A 20,858-nucleotide genomic window follows, 5' to 3' on the forward strand; every position below is an offset into this window, starting at 1 on the left:
CTCCTTTGATGAAGGTCCCTTGGGGCTCTGGTCTACAGATGTATGCTATATAGGGCGCCGTTTGGGACACTGACAGACACATCATGTAGAGTGTTGGTCCCATGTTTCATCAGCTGAAATAAAAGATCCCAGACATTTTCCATACGCACAAACATTATTTCAAATTTTGTGCACATTTGTTTACATCCCTGTTAGTGAGCATTTCTCATTTGCTAATCTACCTGACAAGTTAAGGAATATCGAGAAGCTGATTTAAACAGCATGATTGTTACACAGGTGCACCTTGTGCTGGGGACAATTTTAAAAGGCAGCTCAAAAATATGCTGTTTTTTTTTTTTCACACAACACAACGCCACAGATGTCTCAAGTTGATGGAGCGTGCAATTGACATGCTGACTGCAGGAATGTCCACCAGAGCTGTTGCCAGATAATGTAATGTTAATTTCTCTACCGTAATCCAACATAATTTTATAGAATTTGGCAGTACGTCTAACCGGCCTCGCAACCACAGACCACGTGTAACCACGCCAGCCCAGGACATCCACATCTGACTTCACTACCACAGACCACGTGTAACCATGCCAACCCAGGTCCTCCACATCTGGCATCTTCACCTGCAGGATCGTCTGTGGAGGAGGGGTGGTGCTGAGGAGTATTTCTGTCTGTAATAAAGCCATTTTGTGGGGCGAAACTCATTCTGATTTGCTTGGCCTGGCTCCCAAGTGTGGGCCTATACCTCACCCATTGCCTGGTCATGTGAAATCCATAGATTAGGGCCTAATTAATTTATTTAAATTGACTGATTTCCTTCTATGAACTGTAACTCAGGAAAATCTTTGAAATTGTGTCATGTTGTGTTTATATAATTGCATTCCAACCTGAAGATCAGGATTGGTTGATTGATTGAGGCGGGTGTAGTAACGAGCTGGAGGAAAAGTGTGACATTAATCAGGCCCCAGAGGACTGGAGTTACCCATCCCTGAGATAGACTCAGTCCCCCCCTACATCTTCTGTTAGGGAGATGGGAGTTACCCATCCCTGAGATAGACTCAGTCCCCCCCCTACATCTTCTGGTTGGAAGTTACCCATCCCTGAGATAGACTCAGTCCCCCCTACATCTTCTGTTAGGGAGATACCCATCCCTGAGATAAAGACTCAGTCCCCCCCTACATCTTCTGTTAGGGAGATACCCATCCCTGAGATAAAGACTCAGTCCCCCCCTACATCTTCTGTTAGGGAGATACCCATCCCTGAGATAAAGACTCAGTCCCCCCTACATCATCTGTTAGGGAGATACCCATCCCTGAGATAAAGACTCAGTCCCCCCTACATCATCTGTTAGGGAGATACCCATCCCTGAGATAAAGACTCAGTCCCCCCCTACATCTTCTGTTAGGGAGATACCCATCCCTGAGATAAAGACTCAGTCCCCCCTACATCATCTGTTAGGGAGATACCCATCCCTGAGATAAAGACTCAGTCCCCCCTACATCATCTGTTAGGGAGATACCCATCCCTGAGATAAAGACTCAGTCCCCCCCTACATCTTCTGTTAGGGAGATACCCATCCCTGAGATAAAGACTCAGTCCCCCCTACATCTTCTGTTAGGGAGATACCCATCCCTGAGATAAAGACTCAGTCCCCCCTACATCATCTGTTAGGGAGATACCCATCCCTGAGATAAAGACTCAGTCCCCCCCCCCTACATCATCTGTTTGGGAGATACCCATCCCTGAGATAAAGACTCAGTCCCCCCTACATCTTCTGTTAGGGAGATACCCATCCCTGAGATAAAGACTCAGTCCCCCCTACATCATCTGTTAGGGAGATACCCATCCCTGAGATAAAGACTCAGTCCCCCCTACATCATCTGTTAGGGAGATACCCATCCCTGAGATAAAGACTCAGTCCCCCCTACATCATCTGTTTGGGAGATACCCATCCCTGAGATAAAGACTCAGTCCCCCCTACATCATCTGTTAGGGAGATACCCATCCCTGAGATAAAGACTCAGTCCCCCCCTACATCTTATGTTAGGGAGATACCCATCCCTGAGATAAAGACTCAGTCCCCCCCTACATCATCTGTTTGGGAGATACCCATCCCTGAGATAAAGACTCAGTCCCCCCCTACATCTTCTGTTAGGGAGATACCCATCCCTGAGATAAAGACTCAGTCCCCCCCCCCCTACATCATCTGTTTGGGAGATACCCATCCCTGAGATAAAGACTCAGTCCCCCCTACATCTTCTGTTAGGGAGATACCCATCCCTGAGATAAAGACTCAGTCCCCCCTACATCATCTGTTAGGGAGATACCCATCCCTGAGATAAAGACTCAGTCCCCCCTACATCATCTGTTAGGGAGATACCCATCCCTGAGATAAAGACTCAGTCCCCCCTACATCATCTGTTTAGGAGATACCCATCCCTGAGATAAAGACTCAGTCCCCCCTACATCATCTGTTAGGGAGATACCCATCCCTGAGATAAAGACTCAGTCCCCCCCTACATCTTATGTTAGGGAGATACCCATCCCTGAGATAAAGACTCAGTCCCCCCCTACATCATCTGTTAGGGAGATACCCATCCCTGAGATAAAGACTCAGTCCCCCCCTACATCTTCTGTTAGGGAGATACCCATCCCTGAGATAAAGACTCAGTCCCCCCTACATCATCTGTTAGGGAGATACCCATCCCTGAGATAAAGACTCAGTCCCCCCTACATCTTCTGTTAGGGAGATACCCATCCCTGAGATAAAGACTCAGTCCCCCCCCCCCTACATCATCTGTTTGGGAGATACCCATCCCTGAGATAAAGACTCAGTCCCCCCTACATCTTCTGTTAGGGAGATACCCATCCCTGAGATAAAGACTCAGTCCCCCCTACATCATCTGTTAGGGAGATACCCATCCCTGAGATAAAGACTCAGTCCCCCCTACATCATCTGTTAGGGAGATACCCATCCCTGAGATAAAGACTCAGTCCCCCCTACATCATCTGTTTGGGAGATACCCATCCCTGAGATAAAGACTCAGTCCCCCCTACATCATCTGTTAGGGAGATACCCATCCCTGAGATAAAGACTCAGTCCCCCCCTACATCTTATGTTAGGGAGATACCCATCCCTGAGATAAAGACTCAGTCCCCCCCTACATCATCTGTTTGGGAGATACCCATCCCTGAGATAAAGACTCAGTCCCCCCCTACATCTTCTGTTAGGGAGATACCCATCCCTGAGATAAAGACTCAGTCCCCCCCCCCCTACATCATCTGTTTGGGAGATACCCATCCCTGAGATAAAGACTCAGTCCCCCCTACATCTTCTGTTAGGGAGATACCCATCCCTGAGATAAAGACTCAGTCCCCCCTACATCATCTGTTAGGGAGATACCCATCCCTGAGATAAAGACTCAGTCCCCCCTACATCATCTGTTAGGGAGATACCCATCCCTGAGATAAAGACTCAGTCCCCCCTACATCATCTGTTTAGGAGATACCCATCCCTGAGATAAAGACTCAGTCCCCCCTACATCATCTGTTAGGGAGATACCCATCCCTGAGATAAAGACTCAGTCCCCCCCTACATCTTATGTTAGGGAGATACCCATCCCTGAGATAAAGACTCAGTCCCCCCCTACATCATCTGTTTGGGAGATACCCATCCCTGAGATAAAGACTCAGTCCCCCCCTACATCTTCTGTTAGGGAGATACCCATCCCTGAGATAAAGACTCAGTCCCCCCCTACATCTTCTGTTAGGGAGATACCCATCCCTGAGATAAAGACTCAGTCCCCCCTACATCTTCTGTTAGGGAGATACCCATCCCTGAGATAAAGACTCAGTCCCCCCCCCCTACATCTTCTGTTAGGGAGATACCCATCCCTGAGATAAAGACTCAGTCCCCCCTACATCTTCTGTTAGGGAGATACCCATCCCTGAGATAAAGACTCAGTCCCCCCTACATCTTCTGTTTGGTCAAACGGTCTAAAATGTTCGTGGTTTTGTTTTCATCTCTTTGTTTTCTTCCTTTTCCCCATAAATAAAAAGTTAAAACAGAAATACCCTCCAAAGAGGCAAATTAAACATTGCTGGAGAACAAGTCAGCTTTCTAATTTATATCTATTGTATGGATTCTTCCTAATATACAGTTGTGTGCATTCTCAGATTTCTAATGTATGTGGACTGTCTCATGGCAATATTAAGTATTTAATGAGCCCCATCCATTTTATAGGGAGAATGTGATACTTTACTGTAGAACCCTCAGACTCCACTCTGAACCTGGAAGTCAGTTCCACTGCATTCTTTCTGTGGTTCCCCTCTAATCAGGGACTGAGTTAGCCCTGGGACACCATGTGGGTGGTTCCCCTCTAATCAGGGACTGAGTTAGACCTGGGACACCATGTGGGTGGTTCCCCTCTAATCAGGGACTGAGTTAGACCTGGGACACCATGTGGGTGGTTCCCCTCTAATCAGGGACTGAGTTAGACCTGGGACACCCTGTGGGTGGTTCCCCTCTAATCAGGGACTGAGTTAGACCTGGGACACCATGTGGGTGGTTCCCCTCTAATCAGGGACTGAGTTAGACCTGGGACACCCCGTGGGTGGTTCCCCTCTAATCAGGGACTGAGTTAGACCTGGGACACCATGTGGGTGGTTCCCCTCTAATCAGGGACTGAGTTAGACCTGGGACACCCTGTGGGTGGTTCCCCTCTAATCAGGGACTGAGTTAGACCTGGGACACCATGTGGGTGGTTCCCCTCTAATCAGGGACTGAGTTAGACCTGGGACACCATGTGGGTGGTTCCCCTCTAATCAGGGACTGAGTTAGACCTGGGACACCCCGTGGGTGGTTCCCTTCTAATCAGGGACTGAGTTAGACCTGGGACACCATGTGGGTGGTTCCCCTCTAATCAGGGACTGAAGTAGCCCTGGGACACCATGTGGGTGGTTCCCCTCTAATCAGGGACTGAGTTAGACCTGGGACACCATGTGGGTGGTTCCCCTCTAATCAGGGACTGAGTTAGCCCTGGACACCATGTGGGTGGTTCCCCTCTAATCAGGGACTGAATTAGACCTGGGACACCATGTGGGTGGTTCCCCACTAATCAGGGACCTTGTTAGACCTGGGACACCATGTGGGTGGTTCCCCTCTAATCAGGGACTGAGTTAGACCTGGGACACCCTGTGGGTGGTTACCCTCTAATCAGGGACTGAGTTGAACCTGGGACACCCCGTGGGTGGTTCCCCTCTAATCAGGGACTGAGTTGGACCTGGGACACCATGTGGGTGGTTCCCCTCTAATCAGGGACTGAGTTAGACCTGGGACACCCCGTGGGTGGTTCCCCTCTAATCAGGGACTGAGTTAGACCTGGGACACCCTGTGGGTGGTTCCCCTCTAATCAGGGACTGAGTTAGCCCTGGACACCATGTGGGTGGTTCCCCTCTAATCAGGGACTGAGTTAGCCCTGGGACACCGTGTTGGTGGGTCCCTCTAATCAGGGACTGAGTTGAACCTGGGACACCCCGTGGGTGGTTCCCCTCTAATCAGGGACTGAGTTAGCCCTGGGACACCATGTGGGTGGTTCCCCTCTAATCAGGGACTGAGTTAGCCCTGGGACACCATGTGGGCGCAATTCATTATTAGGTAGAACAGAAAACCAGCAGGCTCCCCGTAGGGTCAGAGTTGAATACGTCTGCCCTAGAATATAAAGCAGGGTGCCGACTCAATTCCTGGAGGGCCGAGTGTCTGCTGCTTTTCACTCCTCTCTTGTACTTTACTGCCCTCCAGGATTTGAGTTTTGACACCCTTGATATAGATAATCAACATTTACATTACACACTATTATAGGCCTACATTTTAAGCCATTTTAAATGGATTGTCAATAATCAAAATGGCTTACATTTCTCCAATCCTTTTACACATATAGGTCGTGTTCCCCTGCCCAGATGTTGCATGCATCAACCAATGGTTGCGGGCTATGTCATCGACTGTGCTCGGGTACCAGATTGCTATAACGTGGTTAGCTGATACTCATTGTATTCTGTAGTGTTAAGAATTCCCTTCACTGCAACGAAGGGGCATAGCTCAAACCATGAAAAACAGCCCCAGACCATTATTCCTCTTCCACCAAACTTTACAGTTGTCACTCTGCATTCAGGCAGCGTTCTCCTGGCATCCGGCAAACCCAGGTTTGACCTGAGAGAGTCCAGTGGCGGAGAGCTTTACACCTCTCCAGCCGACGCTTGGCATCGTGTACTCAGCCTTGGAAACCCATTTCATGAAGCTCCCGACGAACAGTTATTGTGCTGACGATGCTTCCAGGGGCAGCTTGGAACTCGTTAGCGTTGCAACCAAGGACAGACGATTTTCACGCACTTCAACACTCAGGGGTCTCGTTCTGTGCGCTTGTGTGGCCTACCACTTCGTGGCTGAGTCGCTGTTGCTCCTAGACGTTTCCACTTCACAATAACAGCACATGCAGCTCTAGCAGAGCAGAAATTTGATGAACTGACTTGTTGCAAAAGAGGCATCCTGTGTGGAAAGTCACTGAGCTCTTCGGTAAGGCCATTCTACTGCCAATGTTTCCCTATGGAGATTGCATGGCGGTGTGCTCAATTGTATACACCGGTCAGCAACTGGTGTGGCTGAAATAGCCAAATCCACTAATTTGGGTGTCCACATACTTTTGTATAGCGTACGTAAAATACCTATCCAGGCATTGTAAGATCTGTTATGCGTCAGCAATGTCTGAGTAGAGGAACGTGACCAAACAGTATGAAAAAAGAGTGGTGTGAGCATGTCAATCAATGAGGTTATTGATTAGCTGAAATGCTAGCACCTGGTTGCACTTGCCAGCTGGTAATTAAAGATGGCGGCCAAGTGAAGTAGCAAACCTCTGCTCAGGTAGATCGGCCAACACAACAAACACACACCTGAATACCTGTTAAGCTCGTTACCATTCGTAAACGTTAACACAGATGGCTTCTAGATGTGGGCAGGGACGGGCAGCAGGGTCCCAGAGGAGACGACAGGAGAGCTCAGGTAAATCTTTATATTAATTCACACCTGCTGTTCCACTTCTAGAATATTAGCTCAGAAGTATTGTGGAGCTCCTGCACCTACATATAAACAGTACTGTCACCCATAATGAGTACCGGAACCTATTTCAGTCCAAGTCCACTGTATATACCGCTCCCTCATCTCACTGGAAATGATTGGGAGTCCCACAGGGCGGTGCTCAACTGGCCCAGCGTCGTCTGGGTTTGGCAGGTGGAGGCCGTCATTGTAAATAATTGTTTGTTCTTAACTGACTTGCCTAGTTAAATAAAAATAATCTCTTACCACCTCTACCCCTCCCTCTCTCTACTCATACCACCCCCTCCCTCTCTCTATTCATACCACCCCCTCCCTCTCTCTACTCATACCACCCCCTCCCTCTCTCTACTCATACCACCCCCTCCCTCTCTCTACTCATACCACCCCCTCCCTCTCTCTACTCATACCACCCCCTCCCTCTCTCTACTCATACCACCCCCTCCCTCTCTCTACTCATACCACCCCCTCCCCCTCTCTACTCATACCACCCCCTCCCCCTCTCTACTCATACCACCCCCTCCCTCTCTCTACTCATACCACCCCCTCCCTCTCTCTATTCATACCACCCCCTCCCTCTCTCTACTCATACCACCCCCTCCCTCTCTCTACTCATACCACCCCCTCCCTCTCTCTACTCATACCACCCCCTCCCTCTCTCTACTCATACCACCCCCTCCCTCTCTCTACTCATACCACCCCCTCCCCCTCTCTACTCATACCACCCCCTCCCCCTCTCTACTCATACCACCCCCTCTCTACTCATACCACCCCCTCCCTCTCTCTACTAATACCACCCCCTCCCTCTCTCTACTAATACCACCCCCTCCCTCTCTCTACTAATACCACCCCCTCCCTCTCTCTACTAATACCACCCCCTCCCTCTCTCTACTAATACCACCCCCTCCCTCTCTCTACTCATACCACCCCCTTCCCCTCTCTACTCATACCACCCCCTCCCCCTCTCTATTCATACCACCCCCTCTCTACTCATACCACCCCCTCTCTACTCATACCACCCCCTCCCTCTCTCTACTCATACCACCCCCTCCCTCTCTCAACTCATACCTCCCCCTCTCTACTCATACCACCCCCTCCCCCTCTCTACTCATACCACCCCCTCTCTACTCATACCTCCCCCTCCTCCTCTCTACTCATACCACCATCCAACCCCCTCCCCCTTTCCACTCATACCACCATCCAACCCCCTCCCTCTCTCTACTCATATCACCATCCAACCCACTCCCCCTCTCTACTCATACCAGCATCCAACCCACTCCCCCTCTCTACTCATACCACCATCCAACCCCCTCCCTCTCCTCTCTCACTGTCTCCAGACCTCCAGGACACATACCTCCTCCATGGGGAGCCTAGCCCCCCTCTCAGTAACCTGTCTCTCCATGCCTCCTGGTGGTCTGGCAGGGACGAGCACAGAGAGACAGGGCCCTCTCTTGGCAGGGACGAGCACAGAGAGACAGGGCCCTCCCTTGGGGTAAGCTTGTGCGTGTGGTGTGTACTTAACAAATTAATATTGTGGGTTTGAGAGTCAGTCAGGTGAGAATGCGAGTGACAGAATAGTGTGTTTTACTGTGTTAACAACTCATGCCAGCAGCATAGCACCCTGCATCCCTGCATCCTCAAGCATCTGGTCCCTGGATGGGAGACCAGATGCTGCTGAAGTGGTGTTGGAGGACCAATAGGTCCCACTCTTTCCTCTGGTCTAAAGAAATATCCCAATGCCCCAGGGCAGTGATAGGGGACATTGCCCTGTGCTGTCTTTCGGATGGGATGTATGTACCTCGGCCTAAACATCAGCGCCACAGGTAACTTCCACAAAGTTGTGAACGATCTGAGAGACAAGGCAAGAAGATCCCATGGGACTCATCGTAAGAGTAGAGGTGTTAACCCTGGTGTCCTGGCTAAATTCCCAATCTGGCCCTCATACCATCATGGCCCCCTAATCATCCCCAGTTTAGAAAGGGCTCATTCATACCCCCCTCCATTCCCCAGGTCATTGCTGTAAATGAGAATGTGATCTCCGTTAACTCGCCTGGTAAAATATGGGTTGATTTAAAAAAAGAAAGTGTTTTGTTCACAGGAGCAACTGGTTGAGAGAAATCAGCACGTTGCCAGACTACAGGATGCACTGAGACGCGAGAGAGAGAAGGTGTGTCTCATGTGTCATGAGTTTGATGAAAAATATCAACCATGTTGATGAATAACCATTTCCCTCTTATCTATTTCACACACACACTCTAAAGGGTTCCAGCCTGCAGTGTCGGTGTAATCAGCAGGGGTCAGAGTTGAGGCGTAGAGAGCAGCACAGCGCCAGACTGAAGGAGAGACTAACCCAACTTGCAGAGAGACACAGAGAGAGAGGCGCCTGTAAGGATCTCTGTCTAACCATCTCTCTCACACTTAATGTGCCCTCTCATATTCTATCCCACTCCATCTTTCTCTCTAAATGTCTCCTAATCTTAAACCCACACACCATTCTACCACTCTCCTTCTACCTACCTATTGTAATGATCTCTGCACAGAGGGAGAGGGCTTCAAGGGCCTTTGCATTTGGGTGGGGGAGGCTGTGAAACTCTCCTGCTGTTGTTGGGCTCATGAGCTTTGACACCTCACGTCACACTTCAGTGCTAATTGAAGTTGCTAGCAACCAAGGTAACCTTAGCATTCAGTCCTTATAAATAAATTACAGTAATATATTTAACTTTTTCTTATTGGCTTGAAGGATCTTCCACTTTTTTTCTTAAATTTTTGCCTAAAAGGACCCAAATGTAACTGGCTGTAGCTCAGGTCCTGAAGCAAGGATATGCATATTCCTGATACCATCTGAAAGGAAACACTTTGTGGACATGTGAAATGAATGTAGGAGAATATAACACATTAGATCTGGTAAAAGGTAATACAATGGAGAAAAAATGTTTGTTAAAAAAACTATCTATGAAATGCAAGAGAAAGGCCATAATGTATTATTCCAGCCCAGGTGCAATTTAGATTATGGCCACTAGATGGCAGCAGTGTATGTAAAGTTTGACTGATCCAATGAATCATTGAATTTCTGTTCAAAATGTTGTATCAAGACTGCCCAAATGTGCCTAATTTGTTTAACAACTTTTCCAGTTCAAAACTGTGCACTCTTCTCAAACATTACCATGGTATTCTTTCACTGTCATAGCAACTGTAAAGTGGACAGTGCAGTTAGATTAACAAGAATTTATGCGTTCAGACAATATCAGATATGTCCTGGGAAATGTTCTTGTTACTTACAACCTCATGCTAATCGCATTAGCCTACGTTAGCTCAACTGTCCTGCGGGGGACCCACCAATCCTGTAGAGGTTAATTAAGAGGTTTTTAAAGTAACTTCAGACTAAACATGATTAGCTCTCTCTCAATTCAATTTCAATTGAAGGGGCTTTATTGGCATGGAAAACATGTTCACATGTGAAATAGATAAACAATACAATAATGTACAGTAAACATTACACTCACAAGTTAGACATTTCAAAAGGGAAAATAAACGTCTCTTATGAATATTGATCATTAGCGGGTATCAACCTAATTCTGCTCTGCATACATTATCTGGTGTTTTACGTTGTACACGGAGGGTAATTTTGCAGGATTCTGCATGCAGAATCTCAATTTTGTGTTTGTTCCATCTTGTGAATTCTTGGTTGGCGAGCGGACCCCAGACCTCACAAGCATAAAAGGCAATGGGTTTTATAACTGAATCCAGTATTTTTTGCCAGATCCTAATTGGTATGTCAAATTGAGTTTATTTTGATGGCATAGAAGGCCCTTGCCTTGTCTCTCAGATCGTTCACAGCTTTGTGGAAGTTACCTGTGGCGCTGATGTTTAGGCCGAGGTATGTACCTGTGTGCTCCAGGACAACGGGGTCTAGATGGAATTTGTGTTTGTGGGCCTGGCAACTGGACTTTTTTTGGAACACCGTTATTTTTGTCTTACTGAGATTTTGTCAGGGCCCAGGTCTGTCAGGGCCCAGGGTCTGTCAGGGCACAGGTCTGGCAGAATTTGTGCAGAAGATCTAGGTGCTGCTGTAGACCCTCCTTGTTTGGTGACAGACTGTTCTAGTGCCCTCGCCAATTTGTTGATGGATATGTTGAAGAGGGCGGGGCTTAACTGCATCCTTGTCTCTCTCCCTCTCTCTGTAGCCATGGAGCTGTTGAACCCGGTGCCCAGAGGTCAGGTGAAAAGGGACAGACCAGCCAGGACCAACGGAAGGTAGAGAGAGTCCAAAATGGCACCCTATTCCCTTTATAGTGCACTACTGTTGACTACTGGGGCTGTGGACTCCGGTTGGAACCCCGGAGATCACCTATTCTGATCCAGGAAATTGAGACGCAGGCTTCTGTTCCAGCCCAGCACTAATGCACCTGATTTACCCCCCCCCCCCCACACACACACACACACAGGAAGGAGGAGGCAGCGCTACGTGTGATGCTGGAGCGGCGAGAGGCGGAGATAAGGGAGGCCATGAAGCTCCGACACAAACTCACCACGCTACTGCACGCGCTTAGAGCAGACATGGAACGGGTTAGACGGCTCCTATAGCTCAGAGCAGGGTGACGGTGGCCCTAGACACTGTTTTGCATTTCCTCCACTAATGATTTAAGGTTATGATTGGGGGAGGGGATGCTGGTCCTAGACCTGTACCTTTCCTGGTCCTGGGGAGAGGTCTCCACCAAAGGGGTGCCTTAGTACTAACACATCCTGGTTCCCAGGACCAGGTGGGGCAGGGCGGGGCGGGGTCTTGGGGTGGGAGGAAGGGGCGGGGTCTTGGGGTGGGAGGAAGGGGCACGGTCTTGGGGTGGGAGGAAGGGGCACGGTCTTGGGGTGGGAGGAAGGGGCACGGTCTTTGGGTGGGAGGAAGGGGCACGGTCTTGGGGTGGGAGGAAGGGGCACGGTCTTGGGGTGGAGGAAGGGGCACGGTCTTGGGGTGGAGGAAGGGGCACGGTCTTGGGGTGGGAGGAAGGGGCGGGGTCTTGGGGTGGGAGGAAGGGGCGGGGTCTTGGGGTGGGAGGAAGGGGCGGGGTCTTGGGGTGGGAGGAAGGGGCGGGGTCTTGGGGTGGGAGGAAGGGGCGGGGTCTTGGGGTGGGAGGAAGGGGCACGGTCTTTGGGTGGGAGGAAGGGGCACGGTCTTGGGGTGGGATGAAGGGGCACGGTCTTGGGGTGGAGGAAGGGGCACGGTCTTGGGGCGGGAGGAAGGGGCTACGGATGGGAACTGAAACTTGTGCACGGTCAGCAGGGGAGAACATTTTGGAACATTCAGCTATAAACATGTTATGTAGAACTAACATGCCTCTCGATGCATGGAATCATGTCAGCTCTATTCATGGCATTTCTATCTGCAATATTTGGCAACTGAACCCAACCCTGGGTATGGTGAGAGGATTGAGCTGATTGGCCGAAAGCTACTACTTTGTCACTTTTCCCACAGACCCTATTGGACACTGTGGGTGACCAGGAAGAGGACCCAGACAGCGCCAATATGCTGGTCCAGTCAGAGGAGTCCCTGGGCGAACATGTGACAGGGGGTGTGGTCCAGGGATGGAAGAGTGTGCAGAGGAGACTAGGGGACCTCCTGAGTCAGGGTGAGAGGGGATGAAGCGGCACCGTGTTCCCTACGTAGTGCACCACTTATGAACATAGGGCCATTTTGGACGCACACAGCGACTTGTAGGAGATAAACATGAATTTGTTTATGACTAAAGAAATATTCAGTGTTTTTTGTGTGTATAGGTCACGTGGCTGTGGGGACCGACCAGGATAAGCTCTTGGCCCAGCTAGAGACAGAGTTGGATCAGAGTCAACAGTTGGTCAAACTGCAGCAGCATCTACTACAGGTGGACTATACCCGCTACAATGTTACGGCTCGTTACTAAAGAAACCGACACGCGCTACAATGTTATGGCTAATTACTATAGAAACCGACACACCCTACAATGTTACGGCGGCTCGTTACTAAAGAAACCGACACGGCCTAAAATGTTGCGGCTAATTACTAAAGAAACCGACACGCTACAATGTTACGGCTAGTTACTAAAGAAACCGACACACGCTACAATGTTGCGGCTAATTTCTAAATAAACCGACACACGCTACAATGTTATGGCTAGTTACTAAAGAAACCGACACACGCTACAATGTTATGGCTAGTTACTAAATAAACTGACACGCTACAATGTTATCGCTAATTACTAAAGAAACCGACACACGCTACAATGTTATGGCTAGTTACTAAAGAAACCGACACACGCTAAAATGTTGCGGCTAATTACTAAAGAAACCGACACGCTACAATGTTACGGCTAGTTACTAAAGAAACCGACACACGCTACAATGTTATGGCTAGTTACTAAAGAAACCGACACACGCTAAAATGTTGCGGCTAATTACTAAAGAAACCGACACGCTACAATGTTATGGCTAGTTACTAAAGAAACCAACACACGCTAAAATGTTGCGGCTAATTACTAAAGAAACCGACACACACTGGCGTTCATAGAAACACACGTATGTGACCAGCTGGGTTCAAACCTGTGAAACACAGGAATGTTAATCCGCTGAGCTAGTCTAGGCATTAACTTGGCAGCTAAGGCAAGAGTCTTGGGGTGGGAGGAAGGGGCGGGGTCTTGGGGTGGGAGGAAGGGGCGGGGTCTTGGGGTGGGAGGAAGGGGCTTTGAAATTTTGGACGAAGTTACATAGTTATCTTTCTCTCCGGTTCTCCATGTCATCCCCCTTCTCCGTGTCATCCCCCTTCTCCGTGTCATCCCCCTTCTCCGTGTCATCCCCCTTCTCCGTGTCATCCCCCTTCTCCGTGTCATCCCCCTTCTCCGTGTCATCCCCCTTTTCCGTGTCATCCCCCTTTTCCGTGTCATCCCCCTTTTCCGTGTCATCCCCCTTCTCCGTGTCATCCCCCTTCTCCGTGTCATCCCCCTTCTCCGTGTCATCCCCCTTCTCCGTGTCATCCCCCTTCTCCGTGTCATCCCCCTTCTCCGTGTCATCCCCCTTCTCCGTGTCATCCCCCTTCTCCGTGTCATCCCCCTTCTCCGTGTCATCCCCCTTCCTCGTGTCATCCCCCTTCCTCGTGTCATCCCCCTTCTCCCGTGTCATCCCCCTTCTCCCGTGCCCTCTCTCTCCCCACGGTCTTGGGGTGGGAGGAAGGGGCGGGGTCTTGGGGTGGGAGGAAGGGGCTTTGAAATTTTGGACGAAGTTACATAGTTATCTTTCTCTCCGGTTCTCCCCCTTCTCCGTGTCATCCCCCTTCTCCGTGTCATCCCCCTTCTCCGTGTCATCCCCCTTCTCCGTGTCATCCCCCTTCTCCGTGTCATCCCCCTTCTCCGTGTCATCCCCCTTCTCCGTGTCATCCCCCTTCTCCGTGTCATCCCCCTTCTCCGTGTCATCCCCCTTCTCCGTGTCATCCCCCTTCTCCGTGTCATCCCCCTTCTCCGTGTCATCCCCCTTCTCCGTGTCATCCCCCTTCTCCGTGTCATCCCCCTTCTCCGTGTCATCCCCCTTCTCCGTGTCATCCCCCTTCTCCGTGTCATCCCCCTTCTCCGTGTCATCCCCCTTCTCCGTGTCATCCCCCTTCTCCGTGTCATCCCCCTTCTCCGTGTCATCCCCCTTCTCCGTGTCATCCCCCTTCTCCGTGTCATCCCCCTTCTCCGTGTCATCCCCCTTCTCCGTGTCATCCCCCTTCTCCGTGTCATCCCCCTTCTCCGTGTCATCCCCCTTCTCCGTGTCATCCCCCTTCTCCGTGTCATCCCCCTTCCTCGTGTCATCCCCCTTCCTCGTGTCATCCCCCTTCTCCCGTGTCATCCCCCTTCTCCCGTGCCCTCTCTCTCCCCACGCCCCTCTTTCTCCTCTCCTCCCCATTTCCCCATGTAATCTCCCCCTCCCCAGGACAGTGTGATCACTCCGGTCCCGGCCGCTCTGACAGACTGCTACTTCCTGGAAGAGTGGGAGCGGCTTCAGGACAGCTGGGCGGAGCTAGAACACCAGAAGCGGAGCTTCCATAGGGAGAGACGGGCCTTCACCGACGCTGCCATCCGATTGGGCCACGAGGTGAGAGACAGAAAGGGGGAGGGAGTGAAAACTGTCTCCTTGGATTGAAAGAAATATTTAGAGGGATGGGTGGTTAGGGAAAGAGGGAAACCAAGTCAGTTGTACAACTGAATGCAGTCACCTGAAATGTGTCTTCCGCATTTAACCCAACCCCTCTTAGTGAAGTGTTTGACTCTGATTATTTTATTACGTACTTAGTGTCTCAAATCAATTCAAATTTGTATTGGTCACATACATGGTTAGCAGATGTTATTGCAAGTGTAGTGAAATGCTTGTAATACATTAGAAAAATACTGCTGTGTGTGTGTAGAGACGTGAGTTTGAGCAGCAGAGGGCCTGTGTGGTGAAGCAGCAGTATCTGTTTGACTCTCCGTTGGGGAGGACGTTGCAGCGTCACAACAGGAGAGAGAGCACCGTCCTCAGTGAGTCAGCATAAATCTTGTTCTATGCATCTACTGTATATACATGACATGACCAGAAGTATGTGAACACCTGTTGGTCAAACATCTCATTCCAAAATCATGGGCATTAATATGGAGTTGGTCCCCATCCACTCTTCTGGGAAGGATTTCCACTAGATGTTGGAACATTGCTGCAGGGACTTACTTCCATTCAGCCATGAGCATTAGTGAGGTCGGGCTCTGTTGGACAATTAGGCCTGGCTCATAGTCGGCGTTCCAAATTTTCCCTAAGGTGTTCGATGGGGTTGAGGTCAGGGCTCTGAGCAGGCCAGTCAAGTTCTTCCACACCGATCTCGGCAAACCATTTCTGTATGGACCTTACTTTGTGCACAGGGGCATTGTCATGCTGAAACAGGAAAGGGCCTTCCGCAAACTGTTGCCACAAAGTTGGAAGCGCAGAATCGTCTAGAATGTAATTGTATGCTGTAGCATTAAGATTTCCCTTCACTGGAACTAAGGTGCCTAGCCCGAACCATGAAAAACAGCCCCAGAACATTATTCCTCCACCACCAAACTTTACAGTTGGCCCTATACATTGGGGCTGGTAGCGTTCTCCTGGCATCCTCCAAACCCAGATTTGTCCGTCGGACTGCCAGATGGTGAAGCGTGATTCATCACTCTAGAGAACGCGTTTCCACTGCTCCAGAGTCTAATGGCAGTGAGCTTTACACCACTGTGTATGGTGGTCCTAAGCTTGTGTGCGGCTGCTCGGCCATGGAAACCCACTTTATGAAGCTCCCGACGAACAGTTATTGTGTCGATGTTGCTTCTAGAGGCAGTTCGGAACTGACTGTTGCAACCGAGGACAGACTATTTTTACTCGCTACGTGCCTCAGCACTCGGTGGTCCCGTTCTGTGAGCTTGCGTGGCCTACCACTTTGCGGCTGAGCCGTTGTTGCTCCTAGATGTTTCCACTTCACAATAATGGCACTTAGTTGACAGGAGCAGCTCTAGCTCCTATCACTGTGCCATGTTGAAAATCAGTTAGGCCATTCTACTGCCAATGTTTGTCTATGAAGATTGCATGGCTGTGTGCTGGATTTTATACAGCTGTCAGCAAGGAACGTGGCTGAAAAAGCCGAAGCTACTAATTTGAAGGGGTGTCCACATACTTTTGTAATGTAGTGTATATTGGTTATTCCCGAGTGGCGCAGCGGTCTAAGGCACTGCATCTCAGGGCTGATGCGTCACAGCAGACACCCTGGTTTGATTCCAGGCTGTATCACAACCGGCCGTGATAGGGAGTCCCATAGGATGGCGCACAATTGTCCCAGCGTTGTCCGGGTTTGGCCACGGTAGGCCGTCCATTGTAAATAAGAATTTGTTCTTATCTGACTTGCCTAGTTAAATTTAAAATATTGGCCATATACCACAAACCCCTGAGGTGCCTTATTGCTATTGTAAACTGGTCACCAATGTACATTTTTACTTTGTTTTTGTCATACCCATGGTACATGTCTGATATACCATGGCTTTCAGCCAATCAGTATTTAGGCTCCAACTACCCAGTTTATAATCAACAATGAACACTACATACTGCTAGATATTTGCAAAAGCGTTACTAGTTTGGTTTCGACTATAGTTATTGCTTTACTAAAGGGTTTTACTATAGCATCGTATTTTAGTCACTTCAGGGGATTCCTGTGTGCACTCGCAGATCTCTCAGATTCTGATCACATGATCTTGTCCGGCTGCCGGCCGGCCACGCCCTCCTCTGCCGAGTCTGGGATCATACCCTGGTTAGGGTCATCGGTGTCTCTGCAGGTTCATGGCAAAGTCAAAGTTCACACGCCCAGCACCCCGGAGCTCTACTCTGCCCTCCAACTGCCCTACAGCTGCAGGTCAGGCCCAGACATGTCCTGGCTCAGTTCCAAATGGCCCCCTATTCCCTATTTGGTGCTCTGTTATTGACCAGGGCCTGGTCAGAAGTAGGCCACTATATAGGGAATGGGATGTCATTTAAGATGTGGACCTAGTTACTAAACTGTTAAATCCATCCAGTCTCATCATTCTTCAGTAAGATGTTTTATTAAGCACCCCCAAAGGGAAAATCATTATTAGTGATTGAGGTAATGACAAATCTATATAAATAAATTCTGCCATTACCCCACCCTGTCCCTCCAACTCTGCAGGTCCAGTGAGAGTGATGCCCAGTCAGAGTGCTGGGATGTGGGGGCAGAGAGGCTCCAGTTCGCCCCCCCTGGTCCTCACCTGGACGGGTCATTTCAGTAGTATTGCTGTTTTATATGTCGTTTCCATTGTATGTTTTATAATTTTGTCTGTTTCAGTTTGTCGTTTCTATTGTGTTTTATGAAATCGTTTTTTAATGTGATTAATAAAGATTAATTGTTTGACAGGTTCCTTCTCTACTAATGTTTACTGGAATGACTCGATGAGCCAGGAGAAATGCTACAATAACTTAATGGTGGTAGTAGTGAACAGCGAGGAAGTCTTGAAGTTTTGAATTTTAACAGAGAAAGAAGGCGACCCGCTAAGTGATATTTTATTAAAATAGGCTATTATAAAACATATTCTTATAACTAAGAATTATAATCTAAGTCCTAACAATTTAGACCCTAGAATAGATTAAACAGTTATATTTGAAGTGTTTTAATATTGTTGAGGTGTAAAATTGTATCCCAAATAGTTGATCTTCTAAAATGACCAATTTAGCAGTTGTCAGTTTAAAACCATTTGATTGGCTGTTGTCGCGTGCCACGGACTCTCCACTGCTGGCGCACGACACCATCTGATTGGCTGCTTTCCAAAACACGGAAAAGCCCAAAGATGCATGTTGTCAAGCTTGCCTTCAGTCGAGTTCTCAATTAATTGAACCCATCGCATTGTTCAGAAGTTTAGACACCGCTTTCTTTATTCTGGCACATTCTGATTGTCAGACACAAGTCTGTTGGGAATATGAACGCAATGATTTGTCAACTCCAACACCTACCGCGTTACATGGAGTCCGAAAACAGGAGATTCCAACCGTGGCGGGACTACATGAAGCTAGCGGACGCAGTGCGGGAGATGCAGTTAGGGAACTTCACCCCAGAACCGTCAACCGTTGAGGGTCATGACTCCGGGATATGGTCGACCATGGTGGAATTTGAGGAGTTTCCGCCGCGAGCCTTGCTGTCACCGATAACACCTGTGCCGACACCACCCCTAGGGCACGAAATGAAACCCCTGGATTCCGAAATCGTCCCCTTGCATAAACACGCTGCTTTACGTCCGAGCAGCACCAAGGGTCCCGAGCCCCCTACAGCAGCGTCCAGATCCTCCGCGGGCACCCGGGGCCAGAAGGAGAGAATGAAGGCGACCCGCTCTAAGACGCCGGAGGAGGTGTCATCACCTGAGCGCAAGATCTGCAGCTTCTGCAAACACAACGGGGAGTCTGAGTCTGTGTTTGGGTCCCACAGTCTCAAGAACCAGGATGGGGACGTGGTATGCCCGTACCTGCGGCAATATATCTGCCCTCTCTGTGGGGCCACCAAGGCCAAAGCCCACACCAAGCGCTTCTGTCCCCAAGTCGAAACCACCTACAGCTCGGTCTATGTCAAATCATAGAAGCGCTAGCTCTGGTCCAGGCCGTTACTGCGCTACCCTCTAGACCTACTAACATAGTCAACTTGTTGTTGCGAGATGGGTGGAACCAGAGCTAGAGAAGCGCTGGAGAGACTTCAGGCTGTTGTTTTGCAGACTTTCTTGAGCGTCTCTAGCGCACTGTATGCGGACAATTGTAAGAGGATTTACGAGTGGATATTTAGCTTAGACGCAGTTTGGAACAGGCTGACAAGTTTGTAGACTGTGTAATTTCCTGTTAGTCGTGTGATTTTTTTTTATTATTTATTTCCTTGACTTTTTCTCGTGTGTTTTCAACCATTGTCGCGTATTTCTATGTATTTATGACGTGTGATTATTTGCGTGCCCGTGCATTTATTTTCAACACATTTTGGGTTTGAGTTTGTTTTTTTTTCCTTTAAAGTGTAAATGTCTCTGTCTGTGACCAAACTAACTGTGTCTTTACATGTTGGTGTGAGATTTTGTAAAACCTCAACCTCTTAATGTGTCGCCTACTGTGTCGCCCTTACCAACAAACTCTCACTGCAGAATTAAACGTTTATCCCACGTTTCTCCCTGCTACTTTGGGGAGGAAAAAACGGAAGTGTTGTCTTGTTTTGAGACTTGTTTTCCTGGCTTTAAAACGACATGCTCTAATCTAACTGTACATATGCAAGTCTACAGCCTAAAATAACTATTAAAATAACATTACCATTGACACCAAGACAACTTCTGTTTTATGACGTGGTGTGCTGAGCTACTTTGTATTTCTCATTTACCATGCTAGCTACTATTAAGAACTGTTATACTTTAATATATCTAGAAGTGTTTTTTTTATTTTAAATTTGACTTTTCAACTTCGATGCATCTTACCTTGGCTGTACAGGACTTTAATGTTAAGTCTAATCTCACTTTAAAGAACTGCGCTACCCCATGTTGAATAGTATGTTTGTTTATTATGATACATGTCTTCTATAATAATAATAATAATAACAATAATATCTGCATTGGCTACTCCTGTGTGTCTTAATTATCAGCGAGGTGTCCCTGTCTGCACATCATGTTGGTGTCCCAAATGGCATTGTATTTCCTAAATAGTGCCCTACTTTTGATCAGGAGCCATAGGGCTGTGGTGAAAAGTAGTGCACTATATAGGGCTGTGGTGAAAAGTAGTGCACTATATTGGGCTGTGGTGAAAAGTAGTGCACTATATAGGGCTGTGATCTAAAGTAGTGCACTATATAGGGCTGTGATCTAAAGTAGTGCACTATATAGGGCTGTGGTCTGAAGTAGTGCACTATATAGGGCTGTGGTCTGAAGTAGTGCACTATATAGGGCTGTGGTCTGAAGTAGTGCACTATATAGGGCTGTGGTCTGAAGTAGTGCACTATATAGGGCTGTGGTCTGAAGTAGTGCACTATATAGGGCTGTGGTCTGAAGTAGTGCACTATATAGGGCTGTGGTCTGCAGTAGTGCACTATATAGGGCTGTGGTCTGAAGTAGTGCACTATATAGGGCTGTGGTCTGAAGTAGTGCACTATATAGGGCTGTGGTCTGAAGTAGTGCACTATATAGGGCTGTGGTCTGAAGTAGTGCACTATATAGGGCTGTGTTCTGAAGTAGTGCACTATATAGGGCTGTGG

The 20,858-nt window shown here is 48.8% G+C and overlaps 2 protein-coding genes across 4 annotated transcripts; both read left to right on the forward strand.

The window, feature by feature from the left end:
* The first annotated feature begins 6,870 nt into the window (after positions 1 to 6,870).
* On the forward strand, positions 6,871 to 18,014 carry si:ch211-286b5.4 (afadin- and alpha-actinin-binding protein). 3 transcript variants are annotated; one of them, XM_036948994.1, is made up of 13 exons: positions 6,875 to 7,045; positions 7,174 to 7,248; positions 8,434 to 8,588; positions 9,195 to 9,263; positions 9,358 to 9,481; positions 11,281 to 11,350; positions 11,542 to 11,662; positions 12,567 to 12,720; positions 12,869 to 12,972; positions 15,032 to 15,193; positions 15,504 to 15,615; positions 17,312 to 17,495; positions 17,787 to 18,014. In XM_036948994.1, the coding sequence occupies exons 1-13, from the start codon at positions 6,982 to 6,984 to the stop codon at positions 17,884 to 17,886; spliced, it is 1,494 nt and encodes a 497-aa protein (XP_036804889.1). In that variant the 5' UTR covers positions 6,875 to 6,981; the 3' UTR covers positions 17,887 to 18,014. The 3 variants fall into 3 exon arrangements, with proteins under 3 accessions (XP_036804891.1, XP_036804889.1, XP_036804890.1); XM_036948996.1 differs by lacking the exon at positions 17,312 to 17,495 and having other exon boundaries at positions 6,871 to 7,045; XM_036948995.1 differs by lacking the exon at positions 7,174 to 7,248 and having other exon boundaries at positions 6,879 to 7,045.
* Positions 18,015 to 18,297: 283 nt separating this feature from the next.
* On the forward strand, positions 18,298 to 20,402 carry LOC110493386. The gene has a single exon (XM_021567646.2). It carries the CDS (start codon positions 18,571 to 18,573, stop codon positions 19,219 to 19,221), a length of 651 nt encoding a protein of 216 aa, XP_021423321.2. The 5' UTR covers positions 18,298 to 18,570; the 3' UTR covers positions 19,222 to 20,402.
* The last annotated feature ends 456 nt before the right edge of the window (positions 20,403 to 20,858 follow it).

The sequence above is a fragment of the Oncorhynchus mykiss genome, chromosome 17, assembly GCF_013265735.2.
Source record: "Oncorhynchus mykiss isolate Arlee chromosome 17, USDA_OmykA_1.1, whole genome shotgun sequence".
Lineage (NCBI taxonomy): Eukaryota > Metazoa > Chordata > Actinopteri > Salmoniformes > Salmonidae > Oncorhynchus > Oncorhynchus mykiss.